Source organism: Salvelinus fontinalis, chromosome 18, assembly GCF_029448725.1.
Source record: "Salvelinus fontinalis isolate EN_2023a chromosome 18, ASM2944872v1, whole genome shotgun sequence".
NCBI lineage: Eukaryota > Metazoa > Chordata > Actinopteri > Salmoniformes > Salmonidae > Salvelinus > Salvelinus fontinalis.
This window is the reverse complement of record NC_074682.1, coordinates 18940086-18954257: the sequence shown is the minus strand read 5'-3', so window position 1 is coordinate 18954257 and position 14172 is coordinate 18940086. Positions and strand designations below refer to the sequence as shown.

Below are 14172 nucleotides of genomic sequence, written 5' to 3'. Positions count from 1 at the left end.
TCCGTTTCTCAACACTCAGCATTACAGGACGGATGTTCAGGTCCTTCAATTCCACAAATTAATAATTCCCGAGAACTTCCAATGCCAGTTCAGACCGCTCTGTCTCAGTGAAAACTTTCCAATTACATGTCTCTCTCAGTGTGAGTCAGGGCTCTTTGTGGAGGTGTTTTCTGGGTAGTGGGTACTGTCTGTCTGGGGAATGGAGTGAGACCAAAATTCAATCATCCCCCTCATACACTGAGTCTTCTCTTCAGCTCTTTTATGAGACCGTTTTTCCAATCATACACCTAGTCAAAATCCTGTCCCGAGTTCTCACTCGACACAGACACAGTCGAATCTGCACCCTCGCTTGCATAAACGCTCATGGACACACACACATACACACAAAGCTAGGATGGAAAAAAATGAGACACCCCAATTGTATCTCAATAATGTAACTTTCTCTTTTGTGTTGTTTTAGGGATAACCTATCCTTAGTCAATTGACGCACCGGTGCATCAATCTAAGTGACATAATAAAACAATCCCCATCAAAATCTGTCAGTATAAACTATGTCGCCCTTCTGCATCTGCGGTGGGAGGTGACCGAGCTACAGCGGTGTTTATCAGACCATGAGACATCCCAAAAAATCCGTCTTCTCAAAACACGTCCGTAGCGTCCTAACGGTTTGGCCTATAAACTACTCTATGGAAAGGAGAGACTCTCACAATGGTGTTTTCCGTTTTGCTCTACCACCCCCACATGTGTCAAGGGACTCATCTGAAATAAGTCGGTAACGCTGATGTGCCATCTTCTGTCTGTAGCGTCCGAAGCGTTTGAGCTACAACGTAATACAGGACTCTTTAACCCATACAAATGAATGGAAGTATAGAGGTAGTTTTGTGCCAACAAAAATTAAATATGTGTTAAAAAAAAACATATTTCCTGATCTCCTAGACTTCAAAACCTTATTTGTCGTGGCTAATTGAGGTAAGACAGTAATTCTTCTCATAGATTATCATGTATGAACTACACATTGACACATTCAACCCAAAGTTCCAGAGCGTGTCATTAACCCTTATCCAAACCAAAATATGTTTTAGCATCTTCCAGATTCACGGAGAGAAGAGGCGGGAGTAAGAGGAAAGCTTGCTAACCAGAACTCAATGTATTTACTGTGTCTATGTCTTACCTCCACCTCTCTGCACCAGCATGGTGACCTCACTTCCTTTGGGGCACTTGCTAAGCAGGTCCACCACCTGGTTGTGGCTCATGCTCTGGACGTTCCTCTTGTTCACCTCCACGATAATGTCCCCCTCCTTCAGGCCCCTGCAGCGGGGGTAGTCTACGATCTGTTTGACCCTCTGTCCTCCCCCTGCAGGGCTGTCTGCGATGGTGAACCCAAAGCCTTTGTCTCCCTTCTCCATGTGCACTGTGATCAGCTCCGGCTGCGTCGCTATGGATGACGCCAACGTCACAGAGTCGCTGGGGTAACTGTGCGAGCCGTTGGACGCCACCTCGGCAGAGGAGGGGCTGTGGGGTCCTGACTCTCTCGTCCCATTAACAGGGCCTCCGGTCTGGCTGCCGTGGCTGGACGGAGAGTCGTAGCTCGCCTGGCCGTTGATGATGATAGGCTCCTTGTCCACAATGGCCACGGAGGTCACCAGGCTAGTGTTGGGGTCGTCTGGGTCAAAGGGCAGGGGGTAGCCACGGCAAAGCTCCAGGTTGACGATGGAGCCGATCTGGATGGACTGGAAGACCTTCACCACCTGAGCGTGGGTGTAGCCCAGTACGCATGTGTCATTGACACTCACGATCACGTCACCTAGGGGAAGAGAAGGTGAAATTAATGTTGGATAATTAGCTCCATGTCACAAACTGAAATCATGGAAGTAACACTTGAACTGTATATTGCTCAATTAGAACACCTACATAACACTATTACACCTACACCATTCAATGGTCACCCACCAGGAGAGCATCAGCTTCAGTTAATCAACCAACCTTGATAAGTCAAATGTTTTAGTGCAGGGTTGGAACAGAAGCCTCTGTAGCTCTCAAAGAGTTGGTGACCACCTCTTAATAATGACACGGAACAACAGAGCGGAGGCCTACCTGTCTCCATCTTGCCGTCGACGGCAGCAGGTCCGTCCAGAACCAGACTCTTGATCTGTAGGAACTCATCAGGCTCGTCGCCCCCGACAACGGTGAAGCCGAACCCTCGGTGGCTCTTCCTTAGTTTGGTGTTGATAAAGGTTCCCTTCAGCTCCGCCGGGTTCCTCGTGAAGAAGGGCTTCCCTCCTGGGGAACAGACACACATAAGCCTTACACACCTTTCATAAGGACCCGTTGATCTCATGTCATGTGCTAGCCAAAGGAGGAGGGGTTACCCTAAACATTCTTGGCTCTGGATCAGTGAGTGCTCTATAAGAGATGTGTTGGTTTGATGAGCTCCATTAATCATAAAGGGACTGATTAAGTTCGATAGATTAATTAGGCTAAGAGGGATTCCAAGAGCTAGGGTGCAGCAGCCTGGTTGTGCCTGAGAATAGGGGTAATCCTATGGGTAAACCCCCCAGACCTAGCTCCAGTCTGTGGGGGCTGCTATCCCCTATAGAGTGCTACACTATTGGGTAAAACCCAGGATTTTATCTGGGTCTGGCAGCATGGTTAGATAAGTAGTAAAATAATACTCACTGTAAATTCTAAAAGTGTATGATTACACTGTGGTACAGTTCTATATACACAGCAGCCATCAGTTTAAAATAGCTTTTCAAGGCTTGACACTAGGATGGGAAGGAAGTGTGTGTTTGTGAGTGTGTGTGCGGGGTTATTGTCAGACTAATTCCCAGTGATTTAGAAACAGATGTTTCTAAGCGTATGCGTAATAGCCTGGCGTGCCACCAAGACTGCCAGTGTATAGAGACCAAGACAGTGTATAGAGACCAAGACAGTGTATAGAGACCAAGACAGTGTATAGAGACCAAGACAGTGTATAGAGACCAAGACAGTGTATAGAGACCAAGACAGTGTAGAGACCAATACAGTGTACAGAGACCAATACAGTGTACAGAGACCAAGACAGTGTATAGAGAACAAGGCAGCACTGAACTCTCTCTACTCTGGTACACTCTGGAGTCTAGACATGGAGTTGGCGGACTCATATAGCTTAGGCAAATGGACACCCGAATCGGTCTTATGAAATAAGAACTGCTAGAGTCTGGCGTCTGTAATCTAGATCCAAGCCCTCGGTCTCTTCTACTATGACTGGCTCCAGTCATGCTGTCAGTTGGACAAATGTTCACAGAGTTTATATGAGAGATGGAGTGGGATATTCAGAGTTTATTGAAGTGATATATTGACTGTGGAAGGAAGCGGGTGGAATGAAATGGGAGACATTAAAGCAGGGAAGATGGCCGCGAGGGATTGGAGAGTGACTAACAAACCGCAGATGCTACACTTACATGGCAGAGGAGTACAGCTTATGCATACAATGTAAAATGTATTACCCTTGGAGTCAGCCAGTGTCCTTGTGTTTGCCTTGAAATAATTCAAGACACAAGAGGCAGACCAAGTGGGTGTAGGAACTTGAAAGCAGGGTGACTTAAAAGAGCTGGGTAAAAAGAGACATTTGTGTGGTGGAATCTCAGGGCCTTGATTTGCTTTGGGCAGCGCCGGTCAGGGGCCTGAGCTTACAGAGATGGAGAAAGAGAGAGAGTGTGAGTGAGTGAGAGTGAGAGAGGCGAACGAGAGCGAGAGGAGTGAGAGAGGAGAGCGAGATAGAGTGAGGCACGTGATGAGGGAACACATCCACAATGTCTCAAACAGAAATGGACCAATAACCTCACAAAACTAGGATATTGACCAGACCAGGACTCACGTTTTGGCCCGATGAGGGGCGGCAGTGGGGGTCTGGCTTGGGTGTCCCTGTAGGTCTCCTGGTGGTTGGCGGTATAGTTGGCCAGGGGGGCACCAGCAAGGGTGGCATCCTCTATCCATTCTGGAACAGCAAAGGGCACACTTCCTGTCTCTGGTGTCTGTACAGTTACGGTGATCCTTATGGTTCACCACAATGGGTGGCTTGAAAACTACTGTACTGCATTGAGCCACAATGGCTGCTGATTAAAGTAATACCATGAAATACAATCTCTGATCGATCAAAATGGCAGCCTTACTTTGTAGTGTATTGGAGGCTTAAGTCTTCATTAATATTCTCAGCATCAAGATTCAATCAATGAAAGAGTAAAAGTCATAGATATCGAGCGTAAAGAGATATTAAGCTTAAAGGAGAAAAAGTCAGCAGGTAGGTAATCAAGTCAGAAGCACATTTAGCTGAGTGTGCAGAGCGGGGACCAATAGGCAGGTTCCTAGTGGTGTGACCTACATGAAGAGAGGAAATGTGGAGGACATTCTACATATACATACTGGATGTAAGAAAGTGTTTGGACAGTGATGCTAAACTTTTTAATTTGTCTCTATATTTCAGCAAAATGCTGGACGGACAGAGCCAAATGTAAAATGTTTGCATCACTGTTCAAAGACATACATAGCATACTGTGTAGACTAAAGAGACCAAAAGCATATTTCTGAAATGCTTTTCACTAGGAGAACAAGACCCAGAAATATTATAACTATCATATGATGATACATTTTCATTGCTGTAACAGACTTTATGTATTATTGTCAAACCAAAAAACTTACCTAGACCTGTAGACTTACAAAATCATTCATATTAGCACAAATAATTTGGAGAGAGTATCAGTGACACTTAAAACATTGCCAAATTAATAAAAAAATACCTATTTTCAAGGCCATAAAAATAAATCATAGGTATGCCTTTATGGTTTCTCGATAGCAAATCATAAAGAGAAGAGAGCAGGGCAGAAAGACAGACAGACACGATCACAGACATGGAGAAAGAAAGAAATGACGCCCGGCGGGGCTGGAAACGAACCTCGGATGTAGCGCTCACCTTCTGGTGGCTGCTGTTGCTCGAGCTGCTTCCGCCGCTTAGCCTCCAGTATAGGGTTCTCATACTGGGTCTTCCTGTTAATGTGACTGAGGGAGGGAGGAAGAGAGGGAGAGATGGAGGACAAATTAGGACAACGACACAGGAAAGTAGAAAGATCATTAATTGGAGTCAGCAAAATAAAAAAAGAGAGCAAGGGGGATGATGACAGGAAATACATGTGTATGAGAGAAAGAAGAATAGAAGTAAGCCAAAAAGGTGAGGCAAGCGATGGAGAGGGAGAACGAGATACAGAGAGGCAGTAGTGATGGAGTTAACACAACACACAATTAGAAAAAAAAAGTCTCTGGTGGCCAATGCTCCAGGAGCCAGGGCTTAAGTCAGGGAAGTCAAGTATGGTACAGACAGTGCTCTGTTGGAGCCGACGAGACAGAGACGATGAGGCCTGAATATCAACAGCATCACACAATCACTAAATAACACTGCTTCAGGAGGTTAACAACACCATCAAAACACGTCATACCACAAACCCAGCAGGGAATTAGGAGAGGAGTACACCGCACCGTAAGGAAATTACACTTCAAACAGTACAGAAACACGCTGGGAAATTATGCAGTAAACAGGAAAAAATAGGAATAATATATATTGAAAAATCTCAGACAAAAAAAAAAAGTGCCTCTGCCTCTAAGGTATTGCTTTGAACAACATCAAAACATATGCATGCATTCATATTAATGCACAGGCTCAAGGGTCTCCCACTAGATGAGACATTACATGTTTCTAAATGATCATGACAGCAACAAATGGCCTATTTTTACCATAACAGACTAGACCAAAATAACAGCCGTCTGGTGTACTGCATTTGATGTTGTTTTGCATATTCTGGGCCACTGCCCAGTGTCAAATGCATTCTGAATGTACAGTACAGTGAGGTAGTGAGACATGCAACAGATACATCCGGAGGTGTGTGTCACTACTTACTCCACATAGTAAAGCCCATAGACTGGGTCCTCTATTTTCTCCCAGCCTGTTGGCAGCTCTGGATGGGACATAGAGAGAGGTGGAAAAGGCAGGATGTTAGAGATGGTGTCATAAAGACCCTTTCCTACTACACACAGCCTGTCAGTCACCTGGGAGTGAACAACACTAGAGAGGCTGTCTGGACCTGGCTCTTGGCTCCTGGCAGGACACGGCTGACATTTAACACATCAGATAAAGAACTACAGGAGGGCATTGACCAATCACGATCAACCCCGCGCCCAGATGGAGAAGAGGAGCTGGTGGCAAGGGGGTGGTGGTCTAAATGTGGATAGGATTTCAATTGTGTTTTGCAGTTTAAAAATATCACGGTGAAGAAATGTTTTCTTATTGTTCATGGCAGTAAGGGAATCTGATGTATAACGCGACTGACATCCTTGATGTAGGTGTGTATAAAATGGTATTCCGTGTTGTCATTGATTGGCTTACCACTGTCTATGTCAAATGGCATTGGAGACCGTCACCAACTGGATGTCCTTGATCCTGTATTACTCACTCTGGTCGAATTCATTAAGGATGCATTCTCCTCAAGAAGCCTTTCTTTCAGACACACATTTCATCTGCCCTGACATCAATGCTGAGTATGGCCTGACAAAACTGCCATGAATGGCCTGACAACACATCCAGAAATCAGGACTGAATGGATCTAGACATGGACACCTCAGCTGTAACGGCTGCTACATTGATACAGTCTCAGTATGTCTCAGTATACAAAGCAGTGTGATTAAAACAGCTGAGACAGAGCTAGCTACTGTACTAATGGCTATGAAGGCAGCAGGTAGCCTAACAGTTAGAGCATTGGGCCAGTAACCAAAAGGTCGCTGGTTTGAATCCCCGGGACGACTAGGTGAAAAATCTGTTGATGTTCCCTTGAGCAAGGCACTTAACCCTAACCCTAATTGCTCCTGTAAGTCAAGTGTCTGCTAAATGACTAAAATGCTAAATGTATAGAAACATGTCAGAGGGCTGTGACTGTGACTGACTCCTCTGCTGTGCATTATCAGCGCTGCATGTCATTAGCCCCAGTTTATTATATCTCAGTCTATATTCTGAGTGGTGTACACTCACTACCCCTCAACCAGCTTTAGTGGATGTGGAGGCATGGTGTTAAGGGGGTGTTGTGTTCGGATCATTCACAATACACAGACTAGGGTTTATTTTTCTCAGATGTTCTGAAGGGAAACAGTCAACCTTGAGCCAGTAGCACCTGACTGTAAATTCTAAATTCTAATCACTCACCTTATTTCACACCAGAGTGGTGGTATTCCTAAAAGAGATCTGTCTGTGTGATATTATCGCTAGACGCCAGAGCCCTCATGTCACTACTGGCCTTGCTGATACTGAGTGGCTGCAGTGGGACGAATCTGATACCTATCCAAAAGAGCTCCCCCGCTCCACGTTCCCCGGTCAACACCAATGCACACTCCAGCTCAAGGGGGACTCGGGTGACAAATTGCCTATTAAACTGTTTGCATCTCATTCGGTCTTCCTGACTATTTGATTTCTCCTGAGCGAGGGGTTGCACAACCGGGGCCATACATCTGCTGTCCTATACACAACTGGAGTAATTGCCTTTTTCTCCATGTATCGGATTTCACAATCGATACATATTGACTGTGTTCATCCAATCTGAGCAGCGGTATGAAGAAGGGATGCTCCTGTCCTGAGCTGGCTGCTGTTCACAACATGGAGACCATCTCAGAGGAAAAACACTGGTCTAGGATCAGCTTACCCTCACTTACCTCAGACCTAACCTTAACCCAGGTGTGCACTACTCCTTGGCAATTCATTGATCAACTGATATCACTGATTGAACTGGTATTGCACACACCTGGTTCCCCAGTCTAAATCCATCTCTGGGCTCTATTTTCGGCTGCTGCTGAGGCGCAATTGTCAAAAACACCTTATTTTGCAATTTCGTCATGTAAAAACTGGTGCACTGGCATTTTCCACCCTTTACACCAGGTTCGGCAATTTATCTGTCTAACATCAGCTTGCTGGTGCTGAGGTGTGGAAATATTATAGGTGTGTACTTAAAAAAGTGCCAGTATGCCAATTTCAGTCATCGCAACTAGGGATACTTAAGACCGACCAGAAGCTGGTCTTAACGTAAAGCAATTGGTTGTGGAATAGATTTTTCCAGCGGAGGCGCACACACTAGCCTTATGTACGTCACTAATGTTTTATTAAAGGCCCAATGCAGTCAAAATTGTTTTATATATCATATTGTACAACAGCTGATGGAACTAACACTGCAAATGTGTGAAAAAATGTGATCAGTGTTATTTCCTGATAGTTGCTGGGTGAGAATACAATCTACACAAGATCTTCTAATCAGTAGGTTTGCATGGGCGACATCACCATGCGGTAAGTTGATTGGTTAATAAACCAATAACAAAGAGAGTTCCAAACCTCCCTGCCAACAACAGCTAGACCACCTCCAGGAAATCCTAGCAAAATTGTTGCTTGAGAAATAGTTTATTAAAAAGCTACTTTTTCCCATTTTAATGGAAATCTGTTACAGTAGTGTACTTATTGTTACCCAGAAAGGATTTAATATTGATAAGAAAATGGCTGCAATTTAGCCTTTAAACATGATTTTTGTCCAGCTTCAGTGAAAAGTTTGGACTCAGCCTTTTTAGGAATATCAAGTTATTTAAAAAGACTGCTTATTGTTTTTAGTTGATCATTTTGTCAAAAAACGCATCTCCTACTTTCGTTCAGTCAAATCTCGTGAATTCTGATCATTGTCTGTGGCGCTGAATCTGCTTGTAGGCTATATTTGCCTGTTTGTTTGTTTACCTTTCATGTGGCAAAGTCACTACTGGCCATATCAACAGTGATGGTAGGATCTATCTGTCTATCCATCTATCTATCTGTCTGTCTATCTATATTTTGGAGCAGTATAATGAGTGGACATTCACGCTTTTTCTTTATTTTGGATCTTTTTCCAGCTTTTGAGAAAAGTTTGGATGCGCGTAAAACCCTCCATAGTCTACGCTGTCTTAGGCATAATATTATATAAGCACGGGGAGCAATTATGGTGCCTGTAACTGTATTTAGACAGCCTTTTTAGGTCTTATCAATAGTAAATGTAATACTGCTTATTGATGACTGGTATGTCCATGGCTCAGATAATGCATTTTACAGTAGTCCTCTATCAGTGTGAATGCTATGTTAACAATATATTTCCACATTGAAGACATGCAATCACTTAGAACAATGTGGACGGCAAACATGTTCAACATATTGAGCGAATATGGGATAGGCTGACATTTCTTTATTTTGTTTCTGTCGGCTATTTAACAAACTAGGCTAGAACGTACTAACATTGGAATTGATGACAATAGAATACATAAAAGACTGTAAATACACAACTTGAAGCAACCACATATTTACCACGGAGCACGTTCTGAACGGCCAGTGAGGGGGTCAAGCCTCAACACACCTTCATCTTGTTTATTCATCAAAACTCAGCCACCGCCAGCTACTGCGGCTATAATTCTGGTTGTGAAAATAGCTCAAATATTTCTGACACTCCCACCAACCTATAGCACTAGCATCAGTCATAAGACTTACCATTGCGTTAGATTTGTTAAGAAAGAGCCATCTGATTAACAGCCTAGAACAAAAATCTTCAGACACTGATGACTCTCGATAATTGTGACTATTCACCGAAGCATTCACCATTGAAATAAAATAGTAGGCAGCAGTTATCAGAGCCATGGCTGTTAGCCTCCCTCTGGCTCCAGAGACTGATGCACCGGCAGACAGTGGTGGGTAAAGTGCTCTCTGTTATAATATGAGCAACAGTGGATGGAATGATGGGGCTTGAGAGTGAGAGGTCCATTTGAATGAGAGGCCCATTAGGAAATGATCATCACGCCAATGTGCCCCTCGTGAATGGTTCTATCTGTGTTACTGTATGCTGGCTGGCCCGGCAAGTGCATTAACACTGTAAGAACTGCCTGCTCTGCAGACACACAGGAACGTAGATGAACACACACACGTCTTTCAGTCTTTCACAGCCCAGGTGTTATAAAGCGTTTGATTACATGCTTACACCCTCTAAGCCGAAAGGGAGAGGTTTAATGCGCTGTAATAAGCCAGGGTGACGTTGTCAAATACACTAGACAGGTTTCCCATAAGACACAGCAGGGGAGAGTGGAGACAGGCCTACCTAGCTCACTGTCCATCTCTTCTGTGTGTACCCCTTCTTCTCCAGGAGAACGCCAGCAGACCATGGGTGGAGGAACCGGTGGAGGAGAGGAGAGTGAGAGGGGGGAGAGAAAGAGAGTGAAAGCAGCAGAGGGTTAGTGATTGATTTTGAATTTAAGCCTCAAGCAAGCCGAGAGAGCAGCAACATTTGGCTCCATACACTTTTAAAACCATAATGTGTCCGGAATCATGACTACTAACCGTGACTAATTAGCTCAAATGGTTTGTAAGGTGTAAATCTATACTAAATCCCTACATGCACCATGACAATAGCTCATCGCTCTATATTAGCCACAGTCTGTACAATAACGTTAAGCACAAAGAACATGTCTCTGAAGAGCTTTCTACTTCACCATTGGGTGGCACTGTTTCATACCAGGTGCATACTGTACTGTAGGTGCATTTATGTGAAATAAATGAGTCATACCATACAGACAGACATACAGGTAACTGCCAAAGTGAAATAAATAAACAAATAAACAATCAAGGATACAAAGTATATTGAAAACAGCTGCTTCCACACAGGTGTGGTTCCTAAGTTAAGTAAGCATTCCATCATGCTTTGGGTCATGTATAAAAATACCCAGTTTCCCATTATTTTGGCTACCATGGCTAGAAGAGATCTCAATGACTTTGAAAGAGGGGTCTCAAAGGGACATAGGGGGTTTAAAGGTTGTGTGTGTGTGTGTGTGTGCGTGTGTGCGTGTGTGCGTGTCTCAGTAACCAGATATCAACCTATTTGAACACTTCCGGGAGATTCTGGAGCGGCGCCCGAGACAGCGTTTTCCACCACCATCAACAAAACACCAAAACACCGAATTACTCATGGAAGAATGGTGTCGCATCCCTCCAGAGAGTTCCAGACACTTGTAGAATCTATGCCAAGGTGCCTTGAAGCTGTTCTGGCTAATGGTGGCCCAACGCCATATTAAGAAACATTATGTTGGTGTTCCCTGTATTTTGGCAGTTACCTGTACATTTTAATACGGACCATCTGAGATTGGGGTGGGTGAAAACAGCTGCCACTATATAGGAATTGTAGTTCATGCACCATATGCTTGACAATATGAATCATATCTCTATCCTGGGTCCTCTAGCAGCAGCTTGAGAGGATAGAACTTAGAGATATCTCAATACAAGGACCACATAACATATTGAGAGGACACATGGCAGAGGGAGAGGAAGGGAGGGGGGAGGAGAGGCAGTTGAAATGCTAGTGTTTTGTGTGGGTGGGCGGACACTCCTCTGTAGGACAAGGTACATTATTTATTTATGATAGATGATGCGAATGATCCAGCCAGTCATTCAGGCTGCCGGGGGGCGTCTTGCTCAGACGTGATCGCAGGCAGGCAGGCAGGCAGGCAGGCAGGCAGGCAGCACACGAGATCAGAATATTAACACGTCTCATCTCATCTCACATTACGGTGGCTCAAGTGTGCCATCTGCAGGCCACTCATTGAACAATTGATCTGACAGACATGCATCTGATTCTGCACCGTTCCCTCTCCACACAAACAAATGAGTCAACAACAGACAAACAAACAAGACAGTGAATACACAATTTCCCCGACACACACACATGCATGCACAAACACACACACACACAGTCTGTGGTGGACGTACCGTCGTCTTCACATTCTTCGAGGGGTTTGGGAGGTTTGTTCAGGCACCGGGGGTCGATCCAGGATGTGGTCTTTGTGTTGTGGCTATAGATAAACACACAAACAGAGTCAGACAGCCAGACAGACACATTGTTCTGACTGGGAAGTCATCAAACACTGTCTGAAAAACATCCTCACTTCAACGGCTAAATATGATACACACTGTGAAGTAAATCAGACTCAATGCTAAAGGCAAGTATCACAACTTCCAATGTATTAAAGGTTCAAGTTAGGGTTCTAAAATAAAAAACAACATTAAAAACAGTAACAACCATACAACCAATATACACAACATGAAACAATGAGAGGGATAAAAGGAATAGTATTTTTGCAAAAAAAGATGGAAAGATAAGATACTTGAGAAGATACTAACTGAAATACTATTATGGATACTGGGTATAGAGCCATTCAGGATATGTTATATGGTGTGTTACGGTGGGTAGGATATGTTATATGGTGTGTTACGGGGGGTAGGATATGTTATATGGTGTGTTACGGGGGGTAGGATATGTTATATGGTGTGTTACGGGGGTAGGATATGTTATATGGTGTGTTACGGGGGGTAGGATATGTTATATGGTGTGTTACGGGGGGTAGGATATGTTATATGGTGTGTTACGGGGGGTAGGATATGTTATATGGTGTGTTACGGGGGGTAGGATATGTTATATGGTGTGTTACGGGGGGTTGGATATGTTATATGGTGTGTTACGGGGGGTAGGATATGTTATATGGTGTGTTACGGGGGTAGGATATGTTATATGGTGTGTTACGGGGGGTAGGATATGTTATATGGTGTGTTACGGGGGGTAGGATATGTTATATGGTGTGTTACGGGGGGTAGGATATGTTATATGGTGTGTTACGGGGGGTAGGATATGTTATATGGTGTGTTACGGGGGGTTGGATATGTTATATGGTGTGTTACAGGGGGTAGGATCTGTTATATGGTGTGTTACGAGGGGTAGGATATGTTATATGGTGTGTTACGGGGGGTTGGATATGTTATATGGTGTGTTACGGGGGGTAGGATATGTTATATGGTGTGTTACGGGGGGTAGGATATGTTATATGTGTGTTACGGGGGGTAGGATATGTTATATGTGTGTTACGGGGGGTAGGATATGTTATATGGTGTGTTACGGGGGGTAGGATATGTTATATGGTGTGTTACGATATGGTGTGTACGATATGTTATAGGGTACGTACTCTATGAAGTAGACCTCTCCGTTCTGGGTGTATGGTAAGGGTACAGAGGGTACATAGGGCAGGATGTAGGGTGTAGGGTGTACATCCGGTAGGATACGTACTCTATAAAGTAGACCTCTCCGTTCTCGGTGTATGGTAAGGGTACAGAGGGCAGGATGTAGGGTGTAGGGTGTACATCCGGTAGGATACGTACTCTATAAAGTAGACCTCTCCGTTCTCGGTGTAGGCCATCTCCCAGTTGTCAGCTAGAGGTCCCAGGGGGTCCTCCTCTGTGGGAGGAAGGCTGAGGTGTGTGTGTGTCTGCTGAGAGCCGTCCGTGGTGGATGACGACGCGTTGATCACACCGTAGGACGGGGCGTTCTCACGTAGGGCGTAGGGGCGCACGGAGGGGTGCTCGTCGGGTTCACTTGAGTCTCCTGTGGGGGGAGGGTGGTGAGGAGAGGAGGGAAGCCTAGTCATTTGCACAGAACAAATACATGTGTGCAAACAAAATACACACATTCTGAGGCAATGCCACTATAGTTTGGTGGTCTCATATCTGTTCAAACCCAGCCTTGATATGTAGCCTAGTTGTTCTAGACCTGAAGGAACCTCTCTGTCCTTCATAACATGTACACACTTGGCCAACGCTTGACATCCATTGTGGCTGACTGAGCGAGGACCCTGATCTGACCTCTTGGAGGAGAGTGATGATTAGATGAGTGCCCGTCCCCCTCTCTCTGAGGTCATCAGATCGTGTTCAGTCACTCACCCCCCTGACACCAGGCCAGACTGCCTCTCGTCTCCTCTCCTCCCAGACAAACACTAACACATTGGGAACAAATCAACTACTCTTGGTCCCATCTGAAATCAAACCCACATCATTACAACTATTTACAGAATCATGCTCCGTGGCTGAAGACTTAAGGGTCAGTTCATTTGACAACAGGAGAATGGAAAGAAAGTACCTTTGTTAAAGAGTGATGATATTTCAACACGAACAGTGTCAAGAAGTTCTTACATAACACTCTCATATGAAGAATAGGGAACACTACCAGGTACAACACTATCACCAATCACAACACGGAAACCAGCAACAGCAACGTGGCCCATACATGT

At 44.7% G+C, this 14172-nt stretch overlaps 1 protein-coding gene across 7 annotated transcripts in view; it reads right to left on the bottom strand.

Moving 5' to 3' along the window:
• The window catches only part of magi1b (membrane associated guanylate kinase, WW and PDZ domain containing 1b), a 197325-nt gene that overhangs the window by 30737 nt on the left and 152416 nt on the right, over positions 1 to 14172 (bottom strand). For 6 of the 7 annotated variants that reach the window (XM_055868483.1, XM_055868486.1, XM_055868484.1 and 3 more), the window contains exons 5-12: positions 13268 to 13490; positions 11828 to 11910; positions 10167 to 10202; positions 5930 to 5987; positions 4934 to 5037; positions 3860 to 3979; positions 2095 to 2280; positions 1172 to 1804 (exon numbers count right to left, since the gene is read on the bottom strand). In XM_055868483.1, the coding sequence (XP_055724458.1) occupies positions 1172 to 1804; positions 2095 to 2280; positions 3860 to 3979; positions 4934 to 5037; positions 5930 to 5987; positions 10167 to 10202; positions 11828 to 11910; positions 13268 to 13490 (1443 nt within the window). The remainder of the gene's footprint in view (positions 1 to 1171; positions 1805 to 2094; positions 2281 to 3859; positions 3980 to 4933; positions 5038 to 5929; positions 5988 to 10166; positions 10203 to 11827; positions 11911 to 13267; positions 13491 to 14172) is intronic. The other variant, XM_055868485.1, reaches the window with a different exon arrangement.